We start from the raw sequence: 27,795 nt of genomic DNA, 5'->3' as shown, positions 1-27,795 counted from the left end.
AGTATCGCTCATTTTCGAAAAAATAGCTCATGTTCATCATACCTTTCTGTCTCTCAGATGTCTAGGGGGGTCTTGTATGTCATGTTAGTTAGTTATCGCGGAAGCTCTAAAAGCAACACTGATTTAGTAAGGGTTGAAATAAACGTGACCATCGAACTATGCAGAATGTGTATATATTTCGATGCATGTATAAAAATAAAAATTTCCAAGTTTCCAGAACGTTCACAAAAATAATTCTCGCTCGACCAATGTTGCGGACCGTGTGACGTGTGCGTGTCTAGTTACGAGCTAAACGTAGACTTGCATCCTACTGGAAATGGGTAGGACGATCGGACAGGTTGTCACCGATCTAATTGGCACGACGAAACTTGTACTTAGCGCTCGCATGATATAAGGCACTTTAAATAGATGGGTGGGCTAGACAGTGATTATTTCTCCTCACTTGCTAGCAATTGGACGAGATTCATAACCGCTGATGTGTGCCGCGTGAGCGAGAAACGAGAGAGAGTTGGCTACAGGTGGTCCCGGGCAGATCAATATTGTTCGTGTGCCTTGGTGAATATGTGAGCGGCCTCGATGTCCCTCGTAACACGCAGCCTCTGATCCCACCCATGACGGTGATATTGCACGGCGTGAGCACCTTTTCTCGTCCTACATACCCCTATCCATCCGCATCCCACGTGTTCGTCGCAATTAAAATGAAAAAAAAAAGAACGAAATCTGATCGACGACCCCTCTCCCCTACTCCTGCCGGCTTCGCGCCGACTGACAAACTCCATGTTGATGATAAACACGTAAAGAACCAGACATTTCTATGTACCGGTATCCTAATTTCTTACAATTTAATCATTCAATTTTAACTTAATTACTTATCGATTAATTCAATCGACTTCATGAAATTTTTAGACTATTGAGATGACAGAGGAGGATTAATGAAGATCACATTTCAGTGATCGAGATAGAGAACGAAAAAAATCATGATAGCAAACGTGCTTTAGTGCTTCACATTTTATATCATTAACAAAGTTATTCAATAATAATTTTGTATTCGTAAATTTTTAATTGGTACAATCAAATGGCATTTGCAAATTTGTAAAATGCAATGAAAAAATGACAGAATGTCAACTGTGTTCTTACATTTTAACGGGTTTCCTCCCAAATAACGGATGTCAATTCGCTTTCATCATCAGCTTGGAATTTGTTCACATAAATTAATCGTATTCGTTTACATAACTTAACCGACACACACATTCTGCATTCTTCAACACAAAATTATGAGAAGCAGATGGTACGCTAGAGAAATAAAGTAGGTAACTCTTGACGACTTTCATAGTTCTGTAAACAAGTCAATGAGACAATGAAAAATAACAATATAAAATACAGGAGAAATTTGGCATTACAAATTATCTTCAAAATGCGCATCCTGAATACAGAAGTCAATTCTTACAAATTAGTTGACTGTCTTATGAATTGTTTCAAAAGTTTTACAGTAGACACTGTCTAGTAGACAATATACTTTCACCGCATCAAAAGAGTTCAATTTTCCAAGCAACCGAAACTGCTATACGCTAGACTCTTTTTAAATTCACAAGTATGCGTAGATTTTTTGTTACAGAAGTTACACTGTTTTTCTTTAACTAATAACTTAATTCTTCAATAACAGCCTCGAAACAGGATAATCCTCGAAAAGAATGAGATTCAATTTGGACGAAAACTTTACCTTAGCTTATAACACCTCGAATTATAATACCTTCCACGACAAATTAGTTCAACAGATAGTAGAATAAAACTTCCCAACCACTTTGTAAGAAACAACCCCCCTCACAGAGTATACAATATGTACACTTATTAGTACAAATAGAATACTTATAACAATACTGTCAAATGTACGAAACAAGTTTGCTTCCAAGAAAACAAATAGACGCTTTGTTACGAAACTTAAGCTAAATGTTAATAATTAATTAAAAACGAATATACAGATATACATACTGACCATACTAAATTATAATTTGATCTCTTTTTGCGTGACGTGACTGAGTGGGACTTCAATAATTGACTGCGGATTTTTATGGATGATTTAACTTTCAAGTTCGTGCAAAAACTGTGGCAAATTAAAACGTCGTTGCTGAGATTACAAATAAATAAAAAATTAATAAAACCCGCAGTGATAACATTAAACAAACGCGGTTAATTGACAGCGAATTGCGTTAAAAACAGACAGCTAGTGTGATTGCGTTAAGAGCTCCACACTGTCATAGTCCTCGTCATCCGGATCTTCTTCGAGCAGGAATTTGGGATAACCGAGCGCCAGCACATCCTTCGGCAACAACTCCTGCAGATACGGAGAGATTGGTATCAGCTTGTACTGACTGATACACTCGAGTATCCAGTCGTGGACAACTGGTACAGCACCGGTCTTCTTATGCCATCCTACTGAGAAAAAGCATAGAAACATATTCTAGCGCAGAACAAACTCGTCCGGAGGAATCGTTAATTGAAAACTGGGAGACGTTAAGCAGCAGTTCTAGAAGTCATTAGGCTGACCGGAAAGTAGGGCATATTTTTGAAAGTTCAGTTTCCATGCTAACTACAAAAATATACTCTTCATCTCCCCTTCTCTTTCGTCTGAATTACCATCTCCAGAAGTTTGGAATTTTTATTTCCGTTTTTTCAGAGAGATACGGCGAAGAAAACCGAACTTTTAAGCGGTTTTCTCGTCGTCTACGTCAGATTAAGCACATTTATCTTTATCTCATACGTTTTTAATGTCTTCGGTTGGTCATTAAGTGTGAGAAAAAATTTGGGAACGTACCGGAAAGATAAGGGACGGAATTGTTTTCTTGGATCGTTTTTTGGGAAAAGTTCATTGGAACAGTAATTAGAACATGTAATATTAATGTGAATCCTAATTTAGTTGTATAATTATGTTATGAAACTAGGAAAATATCCTGAACTCATTTCCTCAATTTTCTGATTTTAATCAAATTGAAAAAAATGACTATATAAAAACCAGATCACAAAGATGAAAGAAATTATTGTAGATTTAGAAAAAAAATTAAATGACAGCTCTAACGACAATGGAAACGCGTTGCCAATTTTAAAAAGCATTTGTTCTGACATGCAAGCATACGTAAGAAAGAAGAAATATCCCAATAGATATCAATTAATTAAATTAATTGGAGATTAAACTTGGCCATAATTACTTTAACATACAGTAAGAAACAATTAATTTTTACTTCATACCAGTTTCTTTACTGTTTCTCAAATTGTCTGCATCGATTGCAGGAAACAGGAGGAAAATAAAAATGTATTCTCTCTGTTAATAAATTTAATAACTTGAAAATAATGCAACAGTATTTCTAAATTTTTCAATTGTTTTCATTGTTCTGTGTTTCGCCTGCTAATTTTCCTCATAAATGCATAAAATCGGTTGTCTAACTGCACTGGTTTAGTACTTTGTTATAATCTTAAAAATTACTAATTGATACTACAACTAATTGATGTTAGTTGACAATCATCGCGCGCGATGATTGGTTAACAAATTTTTATTCGTAGTTGGTGAATTCACAAATATTTATCTAAGATAATTATCCGAATGAATATTTCCTAGTCGAATATTTTTTATTCGAATAACAATTAATTATTATTCGTCATAAATTATTCTATTTATTTATTCGAACATCTTTATTCGGAATAAATTTTTATTCAACAGTGCCGAATGAAATTTTATTCCTTAATCTGAAGGGAATGGAGAACATGTTCGTCTTAGAGAGCCTTTCAAGTTATGAACGTTTTAATGTACAATAATTGGCTCGGTGCGCGACATGATACAGACGTATAATAGGATGTAAAATTTGCATAGTAGACTCACCAATAATTTCGTACTCGTATATTTGCTCCTGGATTACAATGATTTTCTTCTGTGTCCTCTCAACGGCTAAAGCTTCCTGCGAGCAGACCACGGTGCCGCCGGTGGCACGTAGCAACTCCTGCAAGAGAACGTATTCTTAAGCCGTGGAACTTGGCAAGAATTCAACTGTAAATAGCTTAGCAAAATTGGATGGTCGGAAAACGCAAATAAATGCGTTACCGCGGATCTCGGATCGACGGTAAGAACGCCGCGCCGGCCAGCGTTTCAACTTCTCAATTTTCGGTTTGTGCTACGCAAAACACACTGTTCTCACCACAATACATTTCGCGAAACACAGATTATGTTGCGCAACTCATGATCAGGATGTTTCATCTGTTTCGTCCCTCATAATCGTTGGCAAAACGCAGAGATTGTTGCGAGACCGTGATCAATAGAGTGCGGATTCAGTAAATTCCCTCTAATTGAAGCTCAGCTTGCACACACAAATGTACAATGTGGAAAGAGGAGGTACGATTATTCGTGCCTTGTGGCTCGTTTTTGTAGTTATTGATAATCGGCGACTGTAGTATCCAGGCACAAGGCTCGAATAATCGTATCTCTACTTTCCAACTTGTCCATTTTCGTTTATAAGCTGAGGGACAATTTGGGAGAATTTACTTACTTTTATTTACCACTTTATTTTGCAAACTCATTAAATTTAGAAACATTCGCTATTTTAAAATACACTATTTTACACTAAATGGTTTAACACTAAACGTACCAAGATCTAAATGTGACTGGTACATGTTACTGTATAAAAATTATATAATTGAATTTATACCAACGTTCCACAATTTTTATAGTAGTATTAGCCTAAATAAAGAAATATGCAGTAAATTCTCCCTAATTTATAAAAAAAAGTCCTCCCTACAAAAACGAGCCGCAAGGCTGGAATAATCGTACCATCTGCTCCTAAATTGTCCATTTTTGTTTCCAAGCTGAGCGTCAATTAGGAGGAATGGACTGTATTATGCATTTGCAGCATTTACAGTTTGCAGATTAACAACCGTAAAATTTGTTTTATTTTCGCAGTGGAAAATTTTCAAATTGTTCTCCGATCGTAATTATTACAAAGTAACGTATGAAAACGGGAATTTTCGTGAAGTTCCGCAGTCTGATGATCACATGTAACACTCTTTTCGTAACATACATAATTCCATATTGGGTGATTTGTTCAATAAATGAACACTGCCAGTGACTGAACATATTCCGTGTAATATGTACAAATTATGATTACCATTTCCTGTTGCGATTAAAATCTATGAAGTAATATTATTATGCAAGCCTACAGGTTTTTGCAGGAGTGATTTTGTAAAAATTTATCGATTTAACACGGAGTTATCGGATTTATCGATTTACGGAGCAGAAAAAACAGCTGTTTTATATTAGTTTATAAAAGTAACAATAAGACATTTATTTTTATTTTTAACATTTGCCGTAAGTAACATATAAATTGAATAAATAACTCATAAATGTATCTTTACGACATGAATAATCGTAAATTAAAAAATTAAATAACCCGTCATTTTGATAACTTCCGTAAAAGAAATTATTGTAGATTTAGAAGAAGAATTAAAAGACAGTTCTAATGACAATAGAAACGCGTTGCCAATTTTGAAAAGCATTGGTTAATCAAGAGTGCACGTTTATCGGTAGCTTGACGCATTTTTCACTAAATCTTATATTACACTTTCTCAGAATCTTATAACTATCTAAAAATGCTATAATTGTGTTCAGGTATGTGTGAACGAAGGAGTAAAATAGTTCGCTTGTGATAATTATCATTCGAGGAATTAAACGGCAATCATTTCAACAAACACATAATCGAACGTTTGAAAGTCGGATGTGTTCATAGGCGTAGCGACGGTGATAGGGTACAAATGCGATTCCTTTAAGAATGTCTCCCGATGCCGGACCCGCATGTTGTCGTAGTGCGAAGGCAATGTAAAACGTGATCATAATGCTCGCTGCGTTGGAGGAAAACCGTTGTGTCTTGGAAACGGTGGACCTCGTGTGCACGTATTAACCCGTTCGCGTCACGCGACGAGATATCTTGCGATCCAATACCGTTGTACTGCCACTGTGGACGAGATATCCTGCGATTCGATGCGTTGTCCTGACACACTAGACAAGATATATTGTTATTCACGATATAGACTACCTCTTTGCGATGCACTCGATGCAGCTGGAACAACCATGCTCGAAGCGCGACTCTGCATAACGAATGACAAACATATCCGTACACCATTCTTTCTAATCTTGCTCGTTGTACAAATGAAATTTCTTGGATGTGACCAGCATTGGGCCGTTAAGTTTAATCAACAACAATGTTATAAAAAATTCGCTGTCAACCAACATATTAGAAGGCTTCCTTGCTTTTAGGATGAATATCGGATTTTGAGCGTTATTGGTAGACTGCAAATTTTATGCATTTAAGACAGAATTCTACAGAGTGTTCCACTAAAGCTGTTACGATACTCAAAAATGCTTGAGGAACAAATTGTATGGTTCGAAGATACATATATTGCGGTGGAAATAGTTTTTTTTTCTTAAAGACCATATTTCTCGAGATTTCAAGATCATCCATGTTTTATTTTTTAATAGGGTTACATACTTCTGTCATTATATCATGATAGCTAAGATCAAAACGAATTTAATGACCTGTAATAACATGACCTTCGCGTGACCTTGAGTGCGAATAAATCTTAAAACATTTAGAAATGGACACGAATGCTGAAACAACTTCTGCACATGTTTTTAATTCGGTTTCAGAAGGAGCGTCGCACATTTGCGAGGGTTTCAGGTGTTAAAACGTTTCTCCGTACGATTTTGATGACCTTTCAGGATATCTAGTTGCATAGAACTCATCAACACGTATAGACGTGCTATATAGATATTCTCCGAGGAAGTTTCCACTACAAATATCTAGTAAAATAGAGAATCATTCCGTAGATATGACAATAACGTTAGGTGAATATAAAACTCCATAGTTATCTTTACATCCACCTAACATTAGTATCATATCTACGGAATGATTCTCTATTATACAGAGTGTCCAAAAATTATGGTACTTCCGGGAAATTAGAGATTCCTGAGATCATTCGAAGTAACTTTTTCCTTTACAAAAATGTTCTCCAAGGCATCGTTCACGAGTTATTAGCGAAAGACACTGACCAATGAGAGGCGTACTCCGGTGATTGGCTCGGCCGCTTAGCGCCAGCCAAGCGCTCGCTTCTCGTTGGCCAGTGTTTTTCGTTAATAACTCGTAAACAAAGTCGCGGATTGCATTTGCGCTAAGGAAAAAGTTACTTCAAATAACCTCAGGAACCCCTTATTTTCAGGAAGTACGATAATTTTGGGACACCCTGTAGATTTATTCTCTACTATTTATTCTACTAGACATTTTTACTGGAAACTTCCTCGAAGTAAATTTTCGGAATACCAAAGCGTCTGAACAATGGTCGGTGACCGGCGGCCAATCGCAAATCTCAGACGATTTTGACGCAACAATTCGAGCGATGCTCGAACAACTTAAGATCACGCGAAGGTCATGTTACTATTGGATTCGTCTTGACCTTAGCTATCATGATATAATGATGGAAATAAGTAATCCCATTTTTTTAAAAATAAATCGACAACAACAATTTTTTAATGATGACAATAACGTCATGATAAACTCTGATGCAAAAGTAATTTCTAATTATGCGCTCGTATACGTTCATCCCCTATGTTTTCCAATTAATATCATCAAATTGCCTTCTGTCATGTGTTTCAGCGAAATTATGTTACATTACTTCACATTTTTGTCTCGGGCGAATCAATCCCGAGAAACCCATAGTACGCTCTACACACTCGAAAGTCCCGATTACCGTACACCTCTGAAAGAAAAGCAAGGAAAGTTACGGAGTTTCGGGCATCTGCCTATCGAACGCTTAAAGGGCGCCTGCTTATCGAACGGCTATCGTGCAGAGTCTAAGCACCTCGCGAAGGCAAAGTGGCCAGACCGACCGAACGGAAACGGCGCTTCAAAGGGTCTTCCTGACACAAAGTGTTAAGTCAGCCCACCCAAAGGGACCATTCAACGGCCTCAATTTTCCCTGGTAAAAGGTGTTCGGAAAGCTCACCTCGTACTGCTCCACGGAGATATCCTCGTACGGTCCGATGCACAGGAAGGTGAATCCTTCGAACAGTTCCTTCTGCCTCAGCCGGGAGTTCCGAGGGCCAGTCTCGAAGGTTGCGCCGTCCACCACCTCGTACCTCTCCTCGTTTATTAATTTCTTCTCCTTGAGCGAGTCGATCACCCACTGATGGCTCACGACCCACTTCCTGTGCGCGACACCCTGCAGATACTTCAGGGTCTTGCTCGCGCTGTTGTTCTTCTTGTCGACCTTCACGATCACGTGCGTCACGCTGAGATTGAATTGATTCAGGTAAGTCGCGTTCGTCAGGCTGGCCAGCCTCTTCACCTGCTCTATCTCCGCGGGTAGTAAACCGCTGCAAATAAAACACAATCTTTCCCTTTGTCCATTGAACCCAGTCACTTCGTTCGACCGCCTATTCATCGGCTCGTTGGCACTTCCAAATTTCAGCTGCCTCACGGTCGTGCTCGCGGCACCCACGCAATCATCATTCGCTTGTCCCTGGACCTTCGGCGTGCTCTGGTAGACAGGGTGTCGGCTCCTTTCGCCCAAAGGCGTCGCGTTTCTTCCCGTTGCCGAGGATAGAGATCTATCGAGCCAGTTTATTTGCACCACCGGTGTCCTTGCCGAAATCTTCACTGACGAGGCGATCGGTTGCATGCTGGAAATCGTTGTTTTATCCGTAAATATCGATCATCTTGTCCCGAGATTCAAGAGTTTCTGGACCAGAAGGCCATTTTCGATTTCTGCACGCACGTGTCGCTAACACTTAAGGCGCGTGAATTTGTTTATTTCTTATTATAGTTATCACATTCGTATCTCTTAATCTAATTCGAAACCAAAAAGTAAAAGTGCGTTTTCATTGGTACGAATATGGCTATCATCTAAACCACTACACAAACTAAATGACGATAATTAATAAAATGACGGCACTTTGAATTGTCTGATTGTTGAATTTTTCGATTTTTGTTAGCATTACAGGCAGTGGATTTCATGGATTTATGATAAGAATGAAAATGTCACATGCAAAGCTATAAAGACATTAAAAGAATTTAAGGATATTGACGCATTATTTTCAACTTCTTACAATTGTTAAAAGAGAAAAACCATTTTCGTTTAACTCATTTTTATTACATTTAAATTGTACAATCTTTATTTTGCATAAAGATCCGCAGCCTACTTATAATATACTTAAAAAAGGCAATAGAATCAACGGATTTTAATGTTCGCGATTCATTCGACCACGGCACGTCTGCCGAATATTTTATCCTTTGGAAACAATCGCTGAATTAAAATTTGAGGTATCATCTACGCAAGTGCAAAAAGTGACGTCTCCAGAAATGCGCGTTGAAAGTTTTACCGCTATCAACTTCGTAGATTTTGCGAATTCAAGCAAATCCTATTACAGGCATATTTTCGAATATACAGGGTGTCCCAAAATTATGGTACTTCTGGGAAATGAGAGGTTCCTGAGATTATTTGAAGTAACTTTTTCCTCAGCGAAAATGCAATCCGCAGCTTCGTTTACGAGGTATTAACGAAAAACAGTGACCAATGGGAGGCGAGCTTGGCTGGCGCGCGGTGGCCGAGAAAATTTTTGTAAAGGAAAAAGTTGCTTCAGATCACCTTAGGAATCCCTCATTTCTCGGAAATATCATAATTTTGTATATATTTTTAAAAACCAGAAAAGAATAAAACTCAATTTTATCACTTTGTAAAATTTATAGATCAAAATACTGCATCAATTACTTTTGTTAGTAATAGATATGTTTCAAACAGGGAATCGTGATGTAAAATGTCTCAGCTATCTTTAACAATTACGATGATTAGAAGATCTTTGGCATTAATAGTTTCTTATAAAATTCATTGAATGCTTATATTTATTTTGCTGACCAAATATTGATATAAAAAAAAGGGAGAATTATGCAGGGTGTCCTGTAACATGCGGGACCCACTTCTGGAGTAGATTCTACACATAAAAACAATAAAAAGTTTCGTGCACGTTATTATTTAAGGTCATAGCTAGATTGCAGATTTTATGCATTTATGTTAAAATTGACTATATAAAATACTAAACAATAAAACCATTAGAAGAACTGAAAAATGTCCTCTTACATTCTACTTCATTTATTGAACTTATTGAAGGAGGTAATACATTTTTATGTAACTTCTGTTTCTTGCCGTTGAATCGGAGAACTTTAACTTTACATAAAGATCCGCAGTCTAGTCCCAGCACATAACAGAATTCACAACAAGAAGTTCGCAACTTTTCTTTGTTAAATTGTTTGAATGATTCAGAAAGATGCTACGTTGCGTTTGATAAAATATTTTAACACTGATGATGAGCAGTGGAACTAATGCTGGTAGCGGACGTGTTAAAAGGAATTGATGACATCCATATTAAATTGTTCAAAATTTTGATAACAGATCTACCAAAAAATGTTGCAAAAGCAAATAATTAACGATACGAAAAGAGTGTTCACTTCGGACAACGTATGAGGTATTTTCATTAGTCTAACGTTACAGTTAATAAAAAGACAAATTCAATCACGTAGAACTTTAAATGATCTTTAATATTATTAATCCCCCTGTCACTATGATTCCTTTCACAGCTACGTCGATCAGTACTTCTTCGTCTTTAATAATTACCGTAACAGAACGAAACAATTTTGAAGTCTTCTATGTCTTTATATCACTATCATTCTTATATTTTGATAACAAAAGAAGCAAACTTAGTTTCAATTTAGGAACAATGAATAACATTTATATTAAACAGATCAAGTATACAAAATCTTCATCACGAGTCGTACTCGTTGTTATAGTTTAAGAGCCTAAATATAATTAGAACAATATCAAATTAAAGGATGTGTCCAAAATGATGATCGTTAATATTTAAACATATTTTTATAACTATTGATTGAATCTCCGAAGGTCACTCGAAAGTGGACATACTGGTTGAACGTGTCTTTTTAACAACCATAACATTCTGCCAATAAAAATGATTTAACAATGCAACTACTGCATTAATTTACTTCCTGATTTATGACACCGTTAATCTGACGGATGGATGAGCCGCGGGATACGACGTTCTGGTATGGATCGCATTATTCCGTTAATTGAATGAATAATTACGCGCGCTCGAGAATGACGTTGAACGAGGGTAGAGCAGCTACAAAAGACTCGCATTACTTACTTTTTCGTCTTTGCGTTGGGAGTGTTCTCGACAATGTCGTCTTCCTCGGCTGAGTGTTCGGCGTCCTGGATATTTCAGAGCACAAGTGAGTCTTTGAGAGGGCTGTGCAAAGAGGCTTGTTTATCTCGTAAGTAGCGGAATGAATAGTTACGGTGAGTAATGAGAGCCGCGATTTAGATACCGAACGTGGCAGGAAATTATGCTGTTTTTCAGCGAAGTTCCCCAGCTAATATCCCGTATTCCCCGACCAGTCGGATGCAAACACTGCTCCCGACAAACTAATTGCTCTTCTTGCAAACAATACTTACTGCCCGGAAGACAATTTTATAAAGGTATCTTACTTCCCGTTCGTGCAAGTTGTCAGAAATGTAAGCGTACGCGAAATAAACCGACGCGACGGTAATGTTCAGAAAATAATGGAAACTCTTCGATCGACTAATTTCTACATGCAGTAAATTCTCTCCAATTTTCGCTCAGTTTGTAAACAAAAATGGATAATTTGGGAAGAGGAGACACGATTATTCGAGCTTCGTGACTCGTTTTTATAGTTGTTGATAATCGGCGACTATAATATCTAGACGCAAAAAGTATAGACAAGTCATCGTATCTCCTCTTCCCAAGTTATCCATTTTTGTTTCCAAGCTGAGGGACAATTTGGGAGAATTTATTGTACTCTTCAAGCTCATCAGATTTAGGAACATTCGCTATTTTGAGATACAAATGGTTTAACACTAAACGTATCGAGATCTACATGTGACTGATATATGTTGCTGTATAAAAATTATTAAATTGAATTCATACTAACGTTTCACTATTTTTATAGTAGTACATACCTAAATAAAGAAACATATAGTAAATTCTCCCCAAATGTTCTTCGGCGTGTGAACAAAAACAGTTGTATAGTTGACAATTGTCAACTATAAAAACGAGCCGCAAGGCTCGAATAATCGTATCCCCTCTTCCCAAATCGTCCATTTTTGTTTACAAGTTGAGCGACAATTGGAGAGAATTTATTGTATTCACAAGATTCCAATGGAAGCAGTTTTGTAATCTCGATAATTATAAAATAAAAGATGTAGAACTATATAGTCATTTGACGGGTTGCGGTACGTTTAGCGTTAAACGGAAATCAATATCGTACAATTACAATAATTTCTGCAGTGTCAGATCGTCCGATTATCTGAGTAAAATTGAAGAATTTGAATATTCTTCGAAGTTATCATTTTTTCTGAGTCTATCGATAGATACTTAACGCAACAATAGCCGTTTACCTAAAAAGTGATGCAGACGTTATGAAAAAGCAATTGAATGTAAACAAAACCAATTATCAAACAAAATAAAAAGATTAAAATAATTTCTTAAAAATCTGATCTTAAATTTACGATCAACAAGCCCAATGTGGACAACTAACATACAATGACCTACAAAAGTATTCGTACACCCTTTAAAACGCAATAACTATTTTAAAATTGAACGAAATGATTTGAATTTTTTTTCGATGATAAAGGGCTAGTCTACTAACTCTAACTCTTGGTTAACCGATTTTGATCAAATTTTCAGCATGCATACAAGTTAACAAGATCTACAAAAGACATTTTTTAAATTTTCGTTATAGGCTCGAATAAAAAAGTTAAAAATCGCGGGTTTTTAATTACTTCTTTTCATTCCAACTAACAGCAAAATATAAAAAAAGCTCTTTAGCCATCGTCTAATAGACTAGTCCCACTATTATCTAAAAAAAATTCATATCATTTCGTTCAATCTTAAAAGGTGCACGAACACTTTTTTGGACCACTGTATATTTTTGTATTACAAGCAGTAAACTCTCTCTCTCTTTCTCTCTCACTTCCGAAACAAAATACCGTTTACGACGCATCGAAACCACGAGCTCACCTGTCCCTTCAAATCCAGACGGCTAACACCCTCATTCCTCTTCTGCATCCGCGGTGTCTGTTGCTGTCTCTGTGGTTTCATCGGCGGCTGTACGTTCGTAGTTTTTCCAAACAGATCGTCCTCGAACTGTTTGAGGAGCATTTGATGTTGGGTGATGTTCATCAGCGAGTCTTGCTCGCAGCAGGTTTCTTTCAGCGTCACGTCGTTGACGGTCTCCTCGAGTATTCTGTCAATGCCAGGGAACGCCGGATTAATCGTCGATAATCTATTCGCGACGGCGTTTCTGGTGGTCGGCTGTTGGCTCGTCGATTTCACCGACTTAGCCCGTCCCCGCAATCCATCATCCCCTATCCTCGAACTTTTATCAGCGGCGTTTACGTGCTCCGGAGTCAGGGTTTTGTCACCGTCGATCTCGCTGTCGTACAATCTTCCGGACTCCTTGTACTCGTTCTCCTTATCGGAGCCCTTGTGCAGCCGGGAGACTGAAGTGTCCTTGATGCGTCCATCCTCGTACACGTTCAGCGCAGCATCCGCGCCAGCATCGCATTTCCGTTTCGACGGCCTGCAATAGTCGTCTATCAGCTGCTCCGTGTCGACATTGGCGATGATTTCGTCAAAATTATCCTGCATCAAGCAGGCAACCTCCTCGCTCCTTTGTCTCGTCGGCTCTCTGTCGCCCGCAGCCGCCGCTCTCTGAATGTTTCTATTGCTGTCTATGATCGCCCCAAAATCCGGCGAGTCGTCGTCGAAAAATTCTCTGCCCGAAGGACCTCGTCCCTTGGTGTTCTTCTCCTTAACGTTCGAGTCGACCTCTGACGAGGGTAAACGTCTCCGCTGAGAAGTAGCCGTTCTCATGACTATCCAAGACGAATTCGAATCCGAGGACATCCCGCTGACCCTCCGCTCGCCGATGTTTACCGAGGTGGCAGGGCCATGGCTTCTCCCTATCTTCGAGAATTTGTTCATCGGCTGCAAATCCTTGGACCAACTGTCTACAATCATATCCAGATCTTTGTAGGAATCCGAGTCCGGGCTGATCGATCGTTTCCGTTTGATCGTCGCCGAGATGCCTGGTTGCTGGTTGTTAAACGAATTGCTTCTCTTGGAGCTCGAGGAACTCTCGGTGTCTTGTGTCACGATCCTTTTGTAGACCTTCTTCTGCTCCTTCGGTGCGTACGCTCTGTTCTCTGCGTCGGAGTCAGAGCTCAGCGACACAATTTCTATGAACTGGGCACTCTTATCAGCGGGACAATACTTCATGGCATCGTCCTTTCCATACGCCGCCGGGTTCTTGGTGTACGTAGCACCCACCTCCCGATCGTCGTCCTCTGTCTTCATCTTCTGAACCAAGTTATTTCGGCTAGTGAGTTTCTTCCTCGTTTTACGCGGCGTGTCCCCGATCTTCGGTCCTTCAGAACCCTGCATCGACGTCCTTGCGAGGGCCCTCGAATGAACGCCTCTTGTGTCGGACAAGTTGCTCCTCTTAGCACCGATATCTTTGTCACCCTGTTGCTCCGGCTTCGCGGCTGGCTGAGTATCCCTGGTAGGGGAGTCCAGAGCAAGGAACTTCAGCTGCGAGTCGTCTTTTGACGACAGCATCTTGACGCTGCTATTGAGAGCTGTCGCCTTGGTAGGGGCGCCCTGGCGAAACGGTTCAACGTCGTTCCCTTCGTTTTCGTAGATAGAAACGAAGAGGATATCGTTCGAGTCGCGAGGCTGACTGGTTCCGGTGGCTGAAATAATGTCCTTGGAGAACGGGCCCATGCTCTCGATGACGATGTTCGACTTCAAAGGTTTGGCGACAGACTTCACCGAGTCCGAGTCAGACTCGGAAAGTCTTTTTCTCTTCGGGTTGGCCGCGGCTTCTTCTCTTCCGGCTTCTGAACCAACTTGAATGCCATCTTGCGGCGACACCGCAGTGTTCACCGTGATCCTGGTATTATTACCGAAACTACTTTCGAACGCAAGTTTCGGCGTATTCTCGTGTTCCATCGGGGTGCACGGTCTCTGCCACCTCTGGACACGATCCTGAAGCGTCGACGACCGTGGCCTGGTGCTCCCGAGGTACAAGAATTTAACAGGCTTTCTATGGTACCTGACAAGTTTGCCCAGCTTTTTGAACATCGCCAAAGACTTCCCCTGTCGCTTGCTCTTGTGACTCCCAGTGTCTTCGACGTTCCCCCTCCTACCACTTCCTTCGGGTTCGTCCGGCGTGTTCGCGGATTTCGCCGGCTCAGCGACGATACTTTCCGTTCGGCCGATCTCGCGATTCAAGTCACGTTTCACAGCGAGCAGTCGCGAGTTTAAGCCGGCGGCCGTAGCAGGCTCATCCAATTTCGAGTCGGTGTCGCGCCTCTTTAGAGACAACCTGCTAAGCAACGGCGTCGAGGATTGAAAGTTGGCGGACGGTTGCGGCACGATCGGCACGAAAATTTTCACCTCCTCCGGCGAAGGACGGTAGTTTTCCAGCAGGTCCGGGCTAGGCGCATTCGGGTCTCTAACCGGAGTCACGCCGATCGAGGACGTCTCGATTCGTTTTCGCGGGGGCGTTTGACAGAGGCCCAGCTGCCGCATGAACACTTTCTCCGAGCTTTCGTCGTCAGATCGATCCTCAAGTTCCAGATCCCGCTGCTGTTCGTCCACGACCTCGACGATCCCGTTCGTCTGATGGTTGTTCGGATTTCTTTTGTACACCTGCTCGTCGTCCTCGTCCTCGAGCACGACGAGGGAAGGCCTTCCAGCAGGCCGGGTCATGTCCGCCATCGATCCGTTGTTCTTGTCCCCGGGCTGCTCTTCCTCGGCATCCTTATGCACCGGCAATTTCTCATTCGCATCGTTATCCGCGACACCCGGCCTCTCCACGCTCCTTCTTACCGCTCCTCCCGGAAGTTTTTTCTGCCTCGGGGCTGGCTCCTTCGCGGATTCATTCGCCGACTTTTTGTTCATGTTCTCGATGCTCACGTTCAAGGACCTGATCTTCTTCTGCTTCCTCGAGCGCATTTCTTTCCCGAACTGGACCACCGAGGTCCAGTTTTTCTTCATCGACGGCAGCAGATCGCACGGAGACGTTCTCTGGACATCGCTCCTCCTGTCCTCGGCCTGTTCCCGAACAGCATCCCTGTCGTTATCCGATTTCTCGTTGCTGGAAGCGCTTTGTCTTCGATCGACCCAACTCGTTTGCATTCCACCAGCCGCGTCGTTTGCTCTTGGAGCCGACGTTGACGAAGCCGTTCGGGACTTTGCCGCTTTGATCATCCTCTCCCGATTGTCCTTGTCCTTTTGATCTTTCGACGATCGGCCCAGCGTCACGGTCTGCTTGCGACCGTCCTCCCTGAAGGCTCCGGGACACTCGGATTCAAGGCTAACCGTATCAACTACCTTCTCGCCGGCCTGGGATGTCGACGAGCAGGATAACGTGTCGTTCAGGTTACAGTCCGGGGTCCTGCTCCGTCTCGGATCACAGAGCTCCATGTTCCGCGGCAAAGTTTCGAGCCAACTGTGCACCTTCATTGAGCTGTCGTCCGAATAATTCGTTTCGTCGGAGGGCAACGGCTCGACACCGGATAGACCATGCTTCGGAAAGTATTTCGTTATGTTGCTGCTTCCCGGGGCATCGTCCTTTTTGCTCCTGCTGTTCCCAGACCTTTTCGATTTCGGCACGGCGCGTTTCGCTTGCGAACTTGCCGACTTCTTGAACGGCTTCGGCTGCGCGTACGAGCAACTCGGCTGATTGTAGTCTTCCGAGTCCTGCTTCGCGGAATCCTTGCTATCGGATGAACAGCTCTCACGCGTGCTGTGCCGTCTCGACACGTTCAATCGCACTGTAACATGCGCACAACGATGCTAATGCTTAATTAATTGATTGCTGATCTGATTCATTTGTAACAAAACTGGGTACGTCGAATATATTACAGTTGAAACTGTAGAAAAATTTAAAGATATTGTTAGTTCCTGCAGCTTGTTAATACGAATAGAACGAAAGTCAATATCGAATAAATGTTAATTATTAGGTTGCATTGGAATTGTTGACAGAGATTTCACACTGGCACTTCGCTTGTTTTCTTGTTGAAAATAAGATTGTGCACTTAAGAGCTGGACGTAAGGGTTTAATTAAGGAGAAGATATCATGTTTACTGATTTATAGAACAATTATTTGAAAATGATCATTTTTTTACTGCCGTTACTAATACACATTGTTTTATGACGATGACAAAACTGAAATCACTCACAGTCGCTATTGCAATATATGCTTAATTAAAAAGAAGTCTTATCAAAAAGTACTTCGTAGAAACATTTTTATAATTTCAGTAACTGTAAAGGAAACAATCAGAAACCGATTTTAACAAAGATAAAGTGTTAACACTAGAGATTTACGGAACCCGTCAAAATGACGGGTCACTAATTCTTTAATATTTACGATCATTCATATCGTAAAGATACATTTGTGAGTTGTTTATTCAATTTATACATTATTTGCGGCAAATGACACTTGTTAAAAAACAGAGCAAATGTCTTATTGTTACTTTTATAAACTAATATAAAACAGCTGTAATATACAACGTTGGAACGTCGTAAATATCTTAAGCATGGTCACAGCGTTACGTTTAATTACGTCACGATTTCAATGTTCATCGTTAATCATGGATCGATACTGATTTTGAAAGTCATGCATGCATATTCATCGATTTATGTGCACTGACGAGAGGTGACGATTCGATGCAAATGTTTCGACCGTTTGACGAATTTCATGCCGGTGATTTCGATGAACGTTAATAACTGTAACCACCGTGCGAGCAGAAATATCGAAATTTTATGATTGCCGGAAATTTTGATCTTTCAGTTCAATTAACGATATAATTTCTATTTTAATAATAGACGTGCTTTTTCCATCGTCCTTTATAAAAAAATACTATTCCAAATCTTAGCAGTTGATATCATTTATAATGTTTGCAGAAAAAATAGTCTCTCAGGATAAACATTCAATTAGAGACAACACTCGAGTGTGCTTAATAAAAACAACAAACTGAGATCATCGATTAATTATGAAATTTTAACAAAATGTAATTAATTCTGCAAAGATCGCCCTTTTAAAAACAGCTTTTCAAATCGTAGAACATCTGAGAAATATTTTTATACAATATTCGCTCCAGATGCATAGCATGTCGTTTACTTTTTTGCCCGTTCGTGGCATATCTGTGACTGTGTCGCCACAGTGAAAGCTGTGTTGCCATGTTAGCATTTCCTGTATAACATACAGCGATTTACTACATCGTATACCAAATGCTGTTTGCCGACGAGATCTAGCATACGTCTGTTCACGAATATTTGCATATAAAAAGATTTCGCTAGCATTTTTTACATCAGCGATCGCCGTAGGGTTACGTCAAGGTTATCCGCGCGAGCCAAATGTATATATATTTCGAAAGAAGAACAAATTCTGATCTGTTAAAATTATATAAATCCATGAAAATGATACATTAATTTCCAAGATTTTTTTGTTATGCATTTGGAGTTTCATTCGATCACTGAATCCGAATGTACATATTTGATTATGTCTCCCTTTCTGCTACACAAGAATATTTAAAAATATATGTTATAGTGTTATATAAAACCGCTTAATTATTGTATTCTTAATTCTCTTTGATTAGATTTTCATTTTATCATAGAATTCTTACTAATACAAATTTGAAAAATATATAATGCATTTAATTATATATTTTATTGTACTTTTAAATCCACAGTACGCAATGTTTCGTCTATGTTCACTAAATATATTTTAAATATATTCGTCCGTTTTCGACGATACCAACAAACGTTTCAAATGAAATTCCGTACTTAAAATATCGTGTAAATATTTTAGGTCAAAGTCATATATCTAGATGCTTCAAGCCGCTGTTATTTTGTCAATAGAAGCGTGCGTTTTTATTCATGTGCAACGTTACAATAAACAAACCCAATCGGGTATTGTACGTACAATTGGATCTTTCGGTAAAACCTTCATATTTTTTTCTAGGTTAAATTGTATTGGTGCAAAACATATCGTTTTTCACGGAATACAGATTTTCGTGTAACACAGAGGTTGGTCTAATGATCGTACTGAAAAGTTTTATTCTTAAAATACTGCAGTTGCGACTTCAGTTAACTTAACAATGTATTGTTATTGTTATTTCATGTATGGATTAGCCACAACATTTGTCAACATTGTGAGTAATCTGTCAACAAGTAAATCTCATTTTTTGAAGAAAAGCGATAAAAGTGAGGAGGTGGGATCGGCGACGGGAAGAGAGAATTGAACCCGGTTACAATTAGACTATCTTTATTTACAATCGGAACTAAACTCGCGACGCTCGCGTACCGTTCCCGATGAGGGTTCTTACTGAACTAACCATTCGCTCACCGATGCATCCCATCCAGATCATTCTTTCTCATTCTCACGGTTCGCTTTCACTCTGTCCTGGCTAGACGCATTCATTCTACGCGACACTCAAACCAATCGTCTAGACATTCGCTCGACGCTAACGCACAGCATGCAGCCCGGCCCATTCGTCCAAACATTCTTACGCCTTAAAACTAAACACATGGCGGAGACGTGGCGCCGGCTTGTCGCCGCCACATCACCCCCCCGCCAGTGATTGACTCGATCACGAAACTTGCAATCGGTCCGGGAAACGCACTCTTCTTCCGGACCGTGTGGTGCGTAAACCCGCACCTGGTGGTACTACTATGGGGGGCGGCACCGCCGGACCCCGAGATGGTGGCGATGGTTGGGGCGGCTGCCCCGTAAACTCGCTCGGAGTGGGTGGTGATGATGGTGTTGGTGGCCCCTCGGACTCTCCAGGTAACGCTGGCTGTGTTGCCCCTGGTATCGTCGGCGGTGCTGGATCTGTAGCCAGCAAGTACGCCGGCTTTAGGCGATCTATGGTCACTGTGACCGCCTTGTCCCGGATACTGAGGGAGTAAGTCCGGTCCCCTCGCTCGAGGACCCTGTATGGGCCGTCGTATGGCGGCTGGAGGATTCCTCGCACTGCGTCGTTCCGCACGAACACATGCTCTGCCGTGGCGAGGTCCTTGAAAACGAAAACTCGTTTCGTCGAGTGATTGCTGCCAGGCGTTGGGGCGAGGGTCGCGAAATGCTTTCGTAATCCCGCGACAAAATCCCCTGGCAGCGGCAGCGACTCCGCTCTCTGTGGGACCAGGAATTCCCCTGGTAGGCGCAGCGTCTCGCCGTAGACCAGCTCAGCTGCGGTGGATTGTAAGTCCTCCCTCCAGGCTGCGCGGATGCCCAGCAAGATGGTGGGAAGAACCTTTGTCCAGCTGACGTTTTGCTGGCAACGGATTGCTGCCTTAAATTGGCGGTGGAATCTCTCCACCATTCCGTTTGCCGCCGGGTGATAGGCCGTTGTCCGCCAGTGGGCTGCACCTGTTAGCTGTGACAATGCCTGAAACAAGCGCGACTCGAATTGTCGACCCTGGTCGGTCGTCACGCGCAACGGGGTTCCGAACCGTGAAATCCAACCCTCGTAAAAGGCGCGTGCCACGGTCGAAGCTTCTTGATCCCGAATTGGGAAAGCCTCGGGCCAGCGCGTAAAACGGTCGACGCAGGTTAAACAGTACCTGAACCCCTCTGAGACCGGAAGAACTACAATGTCTATGTGCACGTGCTCGAATCTTCCGGTCGGCGCGTCGAAACTTCCCGGCGGCGCGAAAACGTGCTTGTTTATTTTGGCGCGCTGGCACGGAACGCAACCGCGAGCCCAACTCCGGCAATCGGCTTTAACGGACGGCCACACATATCGTTCCGTCACGAGTCTCACCGTTGCTTTAACACCTGGATGCGCCAAGCGGTGCATCGAGTCGAATGCGGCTCGCCTGAATTGTCCCGTGACGAAAGGTCGCGCAATCCCGGTAGACACGTCACAGATCACTTCAGTGTTCGAATCGGGCGGGCGTATCCGTTTTAGACGTAAATTGTTTTTTATTCTCCCGCTCATGTACGCCTGAAGTTCCGCGTCGCGCTGCTGAGACTCCGCCAAATCGGTGTAGCTGAAAGACTCTACCACTTCTTCCAACCTGGATAGCGCGTCGGCGACGACGTTGTCCTTCCCGGCGATGTGGCGGATGTCGGTGGTGAACTGCCCGATGAAATCCAGGTATCTAAATTGCCTGGGAGAACATTTCTCGGGCTTTTGTTGGAAGGCGAATGTCAACGGTTTGTGGTCCGTGTAGATGGTGAATGTTCGCCCCTCCACCATGTGTCGGAAATGCTTGATTGCCGAGTAAATGGCCAACATTTCCCGGTCGTACGCGCCGTAATTCCGCTCGGCGGCGCTGAGCTTCCTGGAGAAGAAAGCCACCGGCTGCCAATCCTTTCCGACCCGCTGCTGCAGTGCCGCACCTGCAGCAAAATCGGACGCGTCGCAGAACAAGGCGAGTGGCGCGTCGTCCCTCGGATGCGACAATAACGCCGCCTGCCTCAAACTGTCCTTCGCCTCGGCGAAAGCCGCGGTAGCTTCCTCGGTCCACGCCAACTTGGCGTTACCCTTGATGCCGTCGTGCAGTAGGTTATTGAGGGGCGCTTGTACCTGCGCAGCCCTGGGCATGAAACGCCTATAGAAATTTAGCATACCCAGGAACTGCCTCAGCCGTTTTGCGGTGGTCGGTTGGGGGTAGTTGGTGATCGCCTCCACCTTTGATTCCAACGGGCTGGTGCCTTTGGACGATACGGTGAACCCCAGGAATTTAACCTGCGCCTGGCCGAAAATGCATTTCGCCCCGTTGACGGTCACGCCGTACTTGTCGAGGCGTGAAAAAACTTCCTCCAAGTGGCGCAAGTGCTCCTCTTCTGTCGACGATGCCACCAGTATGTCGTCGATGTACGCGTACACAAAATCCAAGCCGCGCAGCACCTCGTCGATGAAACGTTGAAACGTTTGTGCCGCGTTTCGCAATCCGAACGACATACAGGGGAACTCGAATAGTCCGAAAGGGGTGGTTATCGCGGTTTTGGCGATGTCCTCTGTGGCCACTGGAATCTGGTTATACGCGCGCGCCAGATCTATTGTGGAGAACACCGTCTTCCCGTGAAGCGCGTGAGAAAAGTCCTCGATGTGCTTCACGGGGTACCTATCCGGCACCGTGCGCGCATTTAAAGCTCGGTAATCCCCGCACGGTCGCCAAGCGTCCTGTTCTTTTTTGGGCACCATATGGAGAGGCGATGACCACGCACTTTCCGACGGTCGCGCGATGCCGAGACGCATCATCGTCTCGAATTCTTGTCGCGCGTGCCTCAAACGATCCGGCGCGAGACGCCGGGGCCTACAAGCCACAGGCGGACCCGGCGTTGTGCGGATGTAGTGCACCGTTTCATGTTGCACTTGCACGGGTGTCCCCACTGGTCGCGTAATGTTCGGGAAACGTTGCAGCAATTCGTGGAATTTCGAATCACCGAAAATTGTCTTCACCGAGGGCGCCGATGGCCCGCACTCGCGCACTGAGCGTCCTGGCACCGTCATCGACGTCACCTGGTCTAAAAGTTTGCACTTTCCGACGTCCACCAATAGTTCGTAATGCGCGAGGAAATCTACGCCTATAATCGGCTTTGACACGTCGGCCACCACGAAACGCCATACGAAAGCGCGACGGAGCCCGAAGTCGAGGCTCAGCGTAACCGTCCCGTACGTGGCAATTTCCGACCCGTTCGCCGCATATAAAACGTAAGATGCGCGTTCGCGGAACCCGCGAGTTTTCGATCGAGGAAAAACGCAGAGATCGGCACCGGTGTCGATTAAAAACTGCGTTCTCGTTACTCGATCGGTGACGAACAAACGGCGCGATGGTGGGCAGTGGTCGCTGGCCGTCATTAACGACTGCCCATCTCGTTTCCCGACGCGGACCAATTGCATGGGTGTTCGCAACGGAACGCGTTCGCGCCGAACTTGTAGTGGTAAAAACACTTCCCGCCTCGTAGCGCGGTTCGTCGTTCTCGGGATAGCGATCGCGCTCGGCCCGGGGTGGATGGTCGCCGTTGGGAAAAACGCGGACCGGGGTTTATCTCGCGACGAATTGCTGCGAGCTCCTGCCGAAACGTCGCCGTGAGCTGTGCCATCTTCGAGCACAGTTGTTCCTCGACTTTGCACATATCCCTCGACGGCCGTGCGACGGCACCCGCAGAGGCCTCGGCTACCCGCGTGCGTGGGCCCATCGTGTCAGCGATGGTGTCGGCCAAGTCGGCCACTCGGTCGAGCTCGACGTCTCGCTGCGTCGCCAGGATGACCTGCATGCTCGCGGGGAGCCGGCCCAACCACAAGGTACGCAGTATCTCCTTCGACACGGCTGTTCCTCCCAAGGTCCGCAGGTGGCGTAAGAACTGCGACGGTTTGCGGTCGCCCATCTCCTCGTGCTCGAGGAGACGCCGAGTCTTCTGCTCCTGCGACGCCCCGATCCGCCTTATCAGCTCTGTCTTGAGCCTAGTGAACGGCTCAGCCGGGGGATTCAAGATGATTTCGCGGACCTCGGCCGCGTATTCTGGTTTGAGCGCGCCCAGGACGTACCCGAACTTCGTCTTTTCGGTCGTAACGCCGCTCGTCTCGAAACTCGCCTCGACCATCGCGAACCACAGCTCGGGGTCGGTCGGCGAAAATTCCGGTATTTTCACCGCGACGCGGCTGACTGTCGATGCGGGCGGGGATGCCATCGTACCGAATAAACGTGCGAATGTCCGTGTTCTCTTCCGAAAACTCCCGATCCACTGCCACGAAACCACGAACGAAATGCGACTGCAAAATTCGTGTCGTTCGCTTCCTTTAGATCACGTCGGGGTCACCAATGAGGAGGTGGGATCGGCGACGGGAAGAGAGAATTGAACCCGGTTACAATTAGACTATCTTTATTTACAATCGGAACTAAACTCGCGACGCTCGCGTACCGTTCCCGATGAGGGTTCTTACTGAACTAACCATTCGCTCACCGATGCATCCCATCCAGATCATTCTTTCTCATTCTCACGGTTCGCTTTCACTCTGTCCTGGCTAGACGCATTCATTCTACGCGACACTCAAACCAATCGTCTAGACATTCGCTCGACGCTAACGCACAGCATGCAGCCCGGCCCATTCGTCCAAACATTCTTACGCCTTAAAACTAAACACATGGCGGAGACGTGGCGCCGGCTTGTCGCCGCCACAAAAGTATTTAACTCATTGATAACTGTTGTTATGATATTGTAATAATACGTTGTTTTAGAAAAATCAGGATTAAATAAATGTTTCCTTCGTCAACTAGAAGATAACTCATTCTAAAAAGAAAGTAAGAATGCTCATAGACCGTATTTATTTATACAATTTCTTGCACTTAAAAAATCTGCATAAATTTAACAACTGCATAAAGATCCGCAATTTAGTTATAAATAACTGGAATAATTAATTATTCAAAGTGACCGAAATAGAATTTCCATCACCAATAATGATCATTAGCAATGCAAAATATTTTCAGTTAATTATGATTGATAGTTTTAACCACAAATTGATATCTTTTAATCATGTGGTTACTCGAACAATTTCTTTTACATTTCGCTATCAATAGCTTCAACTTGAATAATAAACACGTTTTTATCGACGATTTTCTTCGCAATAAATTTTCAAAAAGTTATTTTTGTTCCTCGCAAAATCTATTCTATTCTCAAATCTATCTATCTCTAATCTATTCTCAATATCTATTCTAACGTTAAACATTTTTGGTAACGGAATTATTTGTTCAGATTCGAAAATCGATTTTTGCACTAATCTGTTACATCCTAATTTTATTGAAATCTGCAAAATATAAGAGTCTTAACGAAGTAATTGTCATATAATTAATTGTAATTTGATTAAATAACATGCTATAATTTTATCAAATTCTCGAGGTTGTCGGTGCAGCAGTCAAAGTGTTAAGCTCAAACTTAACAGAACGTGAAACTTGTTGTTTGAATGTAACTATATGTCCACTCTCTGCAACTTCTGTCTTTGGATCTCCGAAAACTGAAAGAGCTACGGCGGGGACCGGTTAAATTTTCAAGCAAAGTATCCGTTAAATGTCCATCGCAGGAATTTCCGAGATGCAGCGACACACGTAAACGTTAAGACCTCGTGAAACATTGAACTTTTATATACCGGCAGGAAGCATTGGGATACCAAACAAGGGTGGAATCTAAATGTTTGAAAGACTCGTTCCGCCCTGAGAAACGGATAGCTGCCTCGAGTGAACATGATGTCGTGACGCATAGACATGCAAACACGAAGAAGTATTTTCTGCAAGCAACCGTTGCTTTGTAACACGGATGCAGCATTTTAGTTTCTGTCAAATTTACCGCGTTAGGGTTCGTTCTCCCACGAAATTAAAAGATAAATAAAAGATTTTGAACACTGTTGCGGTTATACAACCCCTGGCACAAAAAGTATTCGTACACTTCTTAAAGTGCGCTAACCCTTTTAAAACTGGACTGGTTTAAATGATCTCAATTTTGTTTAAATGTTAAAGAGACTAGATTACTGTAAACAGACTAAAACAACTTTTTTTAATTTTTCTATTACTTGGAATGACCAAAAATCTAAAAAACTCACGTTTCTCAACTTTTCTTATCTGATATTTTTCTTATCTATATCATTTGCAATGAAATTATAAAAATGAAACAAACGTTTTTTATTATTCTTTTGAGACTGAAACATCGTGCAAAATTTGGCAGTGCTTCTTTCATAGTTTGCCCAATTTTTGTATGTTAATAGATTGATAATAATAATTTAATATAACATTTTTATAATGTAAATGATTCTACGTTCCGTAAATTTAGGATAAAACAGAATTCTTTTGTTAGTATTAATAAATTGCAATGGTTTTCATTATTACTAAATTATGATAATAATTTCGATTGTTTTATTGATATAACAATAAGTGGTTTGTTCAAGATAAGGTCGTTCAAGAATATCGAAAAGAAAGAAACTCTATAGGATCTTCTATTTCAATTTTCAATCAATAATTAATTAATTAATAGCAGAATGTTTTACGAAAACGGAATAATGATATGTTAACGAAAGGAATTCGCTCACCGTCGATGCCGGAGTCCTTTCGTACCGCTTCGATCAATTTCTCTAATCTATCGATGTAGATCTCTATGTGCTCGTCTTTACGTGTATCGCGTCGATTTATATCGGAGTTGCACAATGGGCACGTTGGATTCTTATTTTGCAACACCTTTTGGATGCATTCTCGACAAAATCGATGCCCGCATCGGGTTCTCATGGGGTTTGATATGGTATGCAAACTGAAACATAGGATGTACGCGATTTCACACGAATGATTTTAATTTTTAGTGAAAATATTATTTGTAATTACAAAACAGTACCATCGTTGGTAAAGTAATACTCCAGTTAATGTAATGAATATTATACAAGAATTTAAAATTGTACTTGATTGTGTATGTGTATGCTGTTTTAGTATTAAATATATTAAAAGATTAAGAAAGGTATTTATATAAGAGATTAAGTATAATGAAATAATTCATATATTAGTACGCAATGATCGTTACAGTAAGCATTTCGCAATTTCAACACAGTTAAGTTAAATAGAATGTTCTGACTTCTTATCTTACTGGATAATGCTATCTTTAAATTGATAAAAATTGATGCGTTTATTCAGTAATCTTATTTCTACTGGTTCATATTACGTTCTACAACGTCAAATTATGAAAACTGAAATCGCTAAGTAGCCAAGCTAAATACTAAAAGGAGAAAAGACTTTGTTCATCGAATACTTCATTTTTACATAATCATTTTTAATTTCTGCATATAAAGTAGATACTGAAATTAAATTAATTTAATGAAATAAAACAAGAAAAATACCATTGAAATATGTGCGCATAGTATTCATTTGAAAAAGTATAACATATCTTATCATGCCTATTACAGGAAATGAGTCACATTTCATATTATGAGAAGTAGTCATAGAAACTGATTTGTATATACGACAAAGACATAAATTATATAATTAATTACCAAAATTATGTTATATGTATTAATTAATACATTAATGTAATAAGCTGAATTAATGTAATAACATATATTAAAATTTGGAAATCCAGAAAATTTAACTAAATTTTGAACTTAAATATACAAATTCCATACAAAAAACAAGAATGTTCATTGAAGTGACTACATATCCATTCATAAGCACCGTGGTAAACAGAACTAAACATAACCTATATCGTAACGTGACAACTAATAAAAAGAAGAGTCATTTGTCTTCATCCAATGATGTACATTAAATTACTTTAAATATTCATCGTTCTCGAACAAAATCGCATTAGTACCGGTTTAAAACTTACCAAATTGTACATTGCAAACATTTCTGCATATTTCGTATCAGCTCTGACAGATTATTTGCAATTGTAATTACTTCCTTCATCATCTTTCCTTATTTTTGTAGACAGTCACATCGCGAATATTTGTCCTTATGTTCCATCTATTTTACAACACAAAACGTACGAATCACTTTAACAATTTGCGCGCTTAAATCGTACCACACTAACGTTATACTAACACTAGTTCACAATACTTGTAAACATTACTCAACCAGTTTACTGATTTCGCCACTATGATTCATGGTGGCGTTGTGATCGATCGCTCAAGTGG

General features: G+C 41.7%; 1 protein-coding gene and 1 long non-coding RNA gene across 6 annotated transcripts in view; one reads left to right on the top strand and one right to left on the bottom strand.

Annotated features, from left to right (window-relative positions):
• Positions 1–27,795, top strand: part of LOC143259903 (uncharacterized) — a 131,514-nt gene that overhangs the window by 102,120 nt on the left and 1,599 nt on the right. The window lies entirely within an intron of this gene.
• On the bottom strand, positions 158–27,795 carry LOC117217654 (uncharacterized). 5 transcript variants are annotated; one of them, XM_033465425.2, is made up of 7 exons: positions 27,489–27,793; positions 26,215–26,429; positions 13,136–16,956; positions 11,243–11,307; positions 8,035–8,710; positions 3,872–3,989; positions 158–2,430 (listed from the first exon to the last, which is right to left on the bottom strand). In XM_033465425.2, the coding sequence occupies exons 1-7, from the start codon at positions 27,569–27,571 to the stop codon at positions 2,222–2,224; spliced, it is 5,187 nt and encodes a 1,728-aa protein (XP_033321316.2). In that variant the 5' UTR covers positions 27,572–27,793; the 3' UTR covers positions 158–2,221. The 5 variants fall into 5 exon arrangements, 3 of the variants coding, with proteins under 3 accessions (XP_033321316.2, XP_033321315.2, XP_076380443.1); XM_033465424.2 differs by having other exon boundaries at positions 158–2,433; positions 27,489–27,791; XR_004489610.2 differs by lacking the exon at positions 8,035–8,710 and having other exon boundaries at positions 2,294–2,430; positions 27,489–27,794.

This window comes from Megalopta genalis, chromosome 8, assembly GCF_051020955.1.
Source record: "Megalopta genalis isolate 19385.01 chromosome 8, iyMegGena1_principal, whole genome shotgun sequence".
Classification (NCBI taxonomy): domain Eukaryota; kingdom Metazoa; phylum Arthropoda; class Insecta; order Hymenoptera; family Halictidae; genus Megalopta; species Megalopta genalis.
This window is presented reverse-complemented; position numbering and strand designations above follow the sequence as displayed.

What these genes read in the sequence shown, in the direction of transcription:
- LOC117217654 (XM_033465424.2), bottom strand. Translation starts at nt 27,571, where the DNA reads ATGATGAAGGAAGTAATTACAATTGCAAATAATCTGTCAGAGCTGATA. An exon ending in TGTTTGCAATGTACAATTTG is followed by an intron (nt 26,430 to 27,488) that starts GTAAGTTTTAAA and finishes CCTATGTTTCAG; the next exon opens with TTTGCATACCATATCAAACC. An exon ending in CCCAACGCAAAGACGAAAAA is followed by an intron (nt 8,711 to 11,242) that starts GTAAGTAATGCG and finishes AACGATTTCCAG; the next exon opens with CATGCAACCGATCGCCTCGT.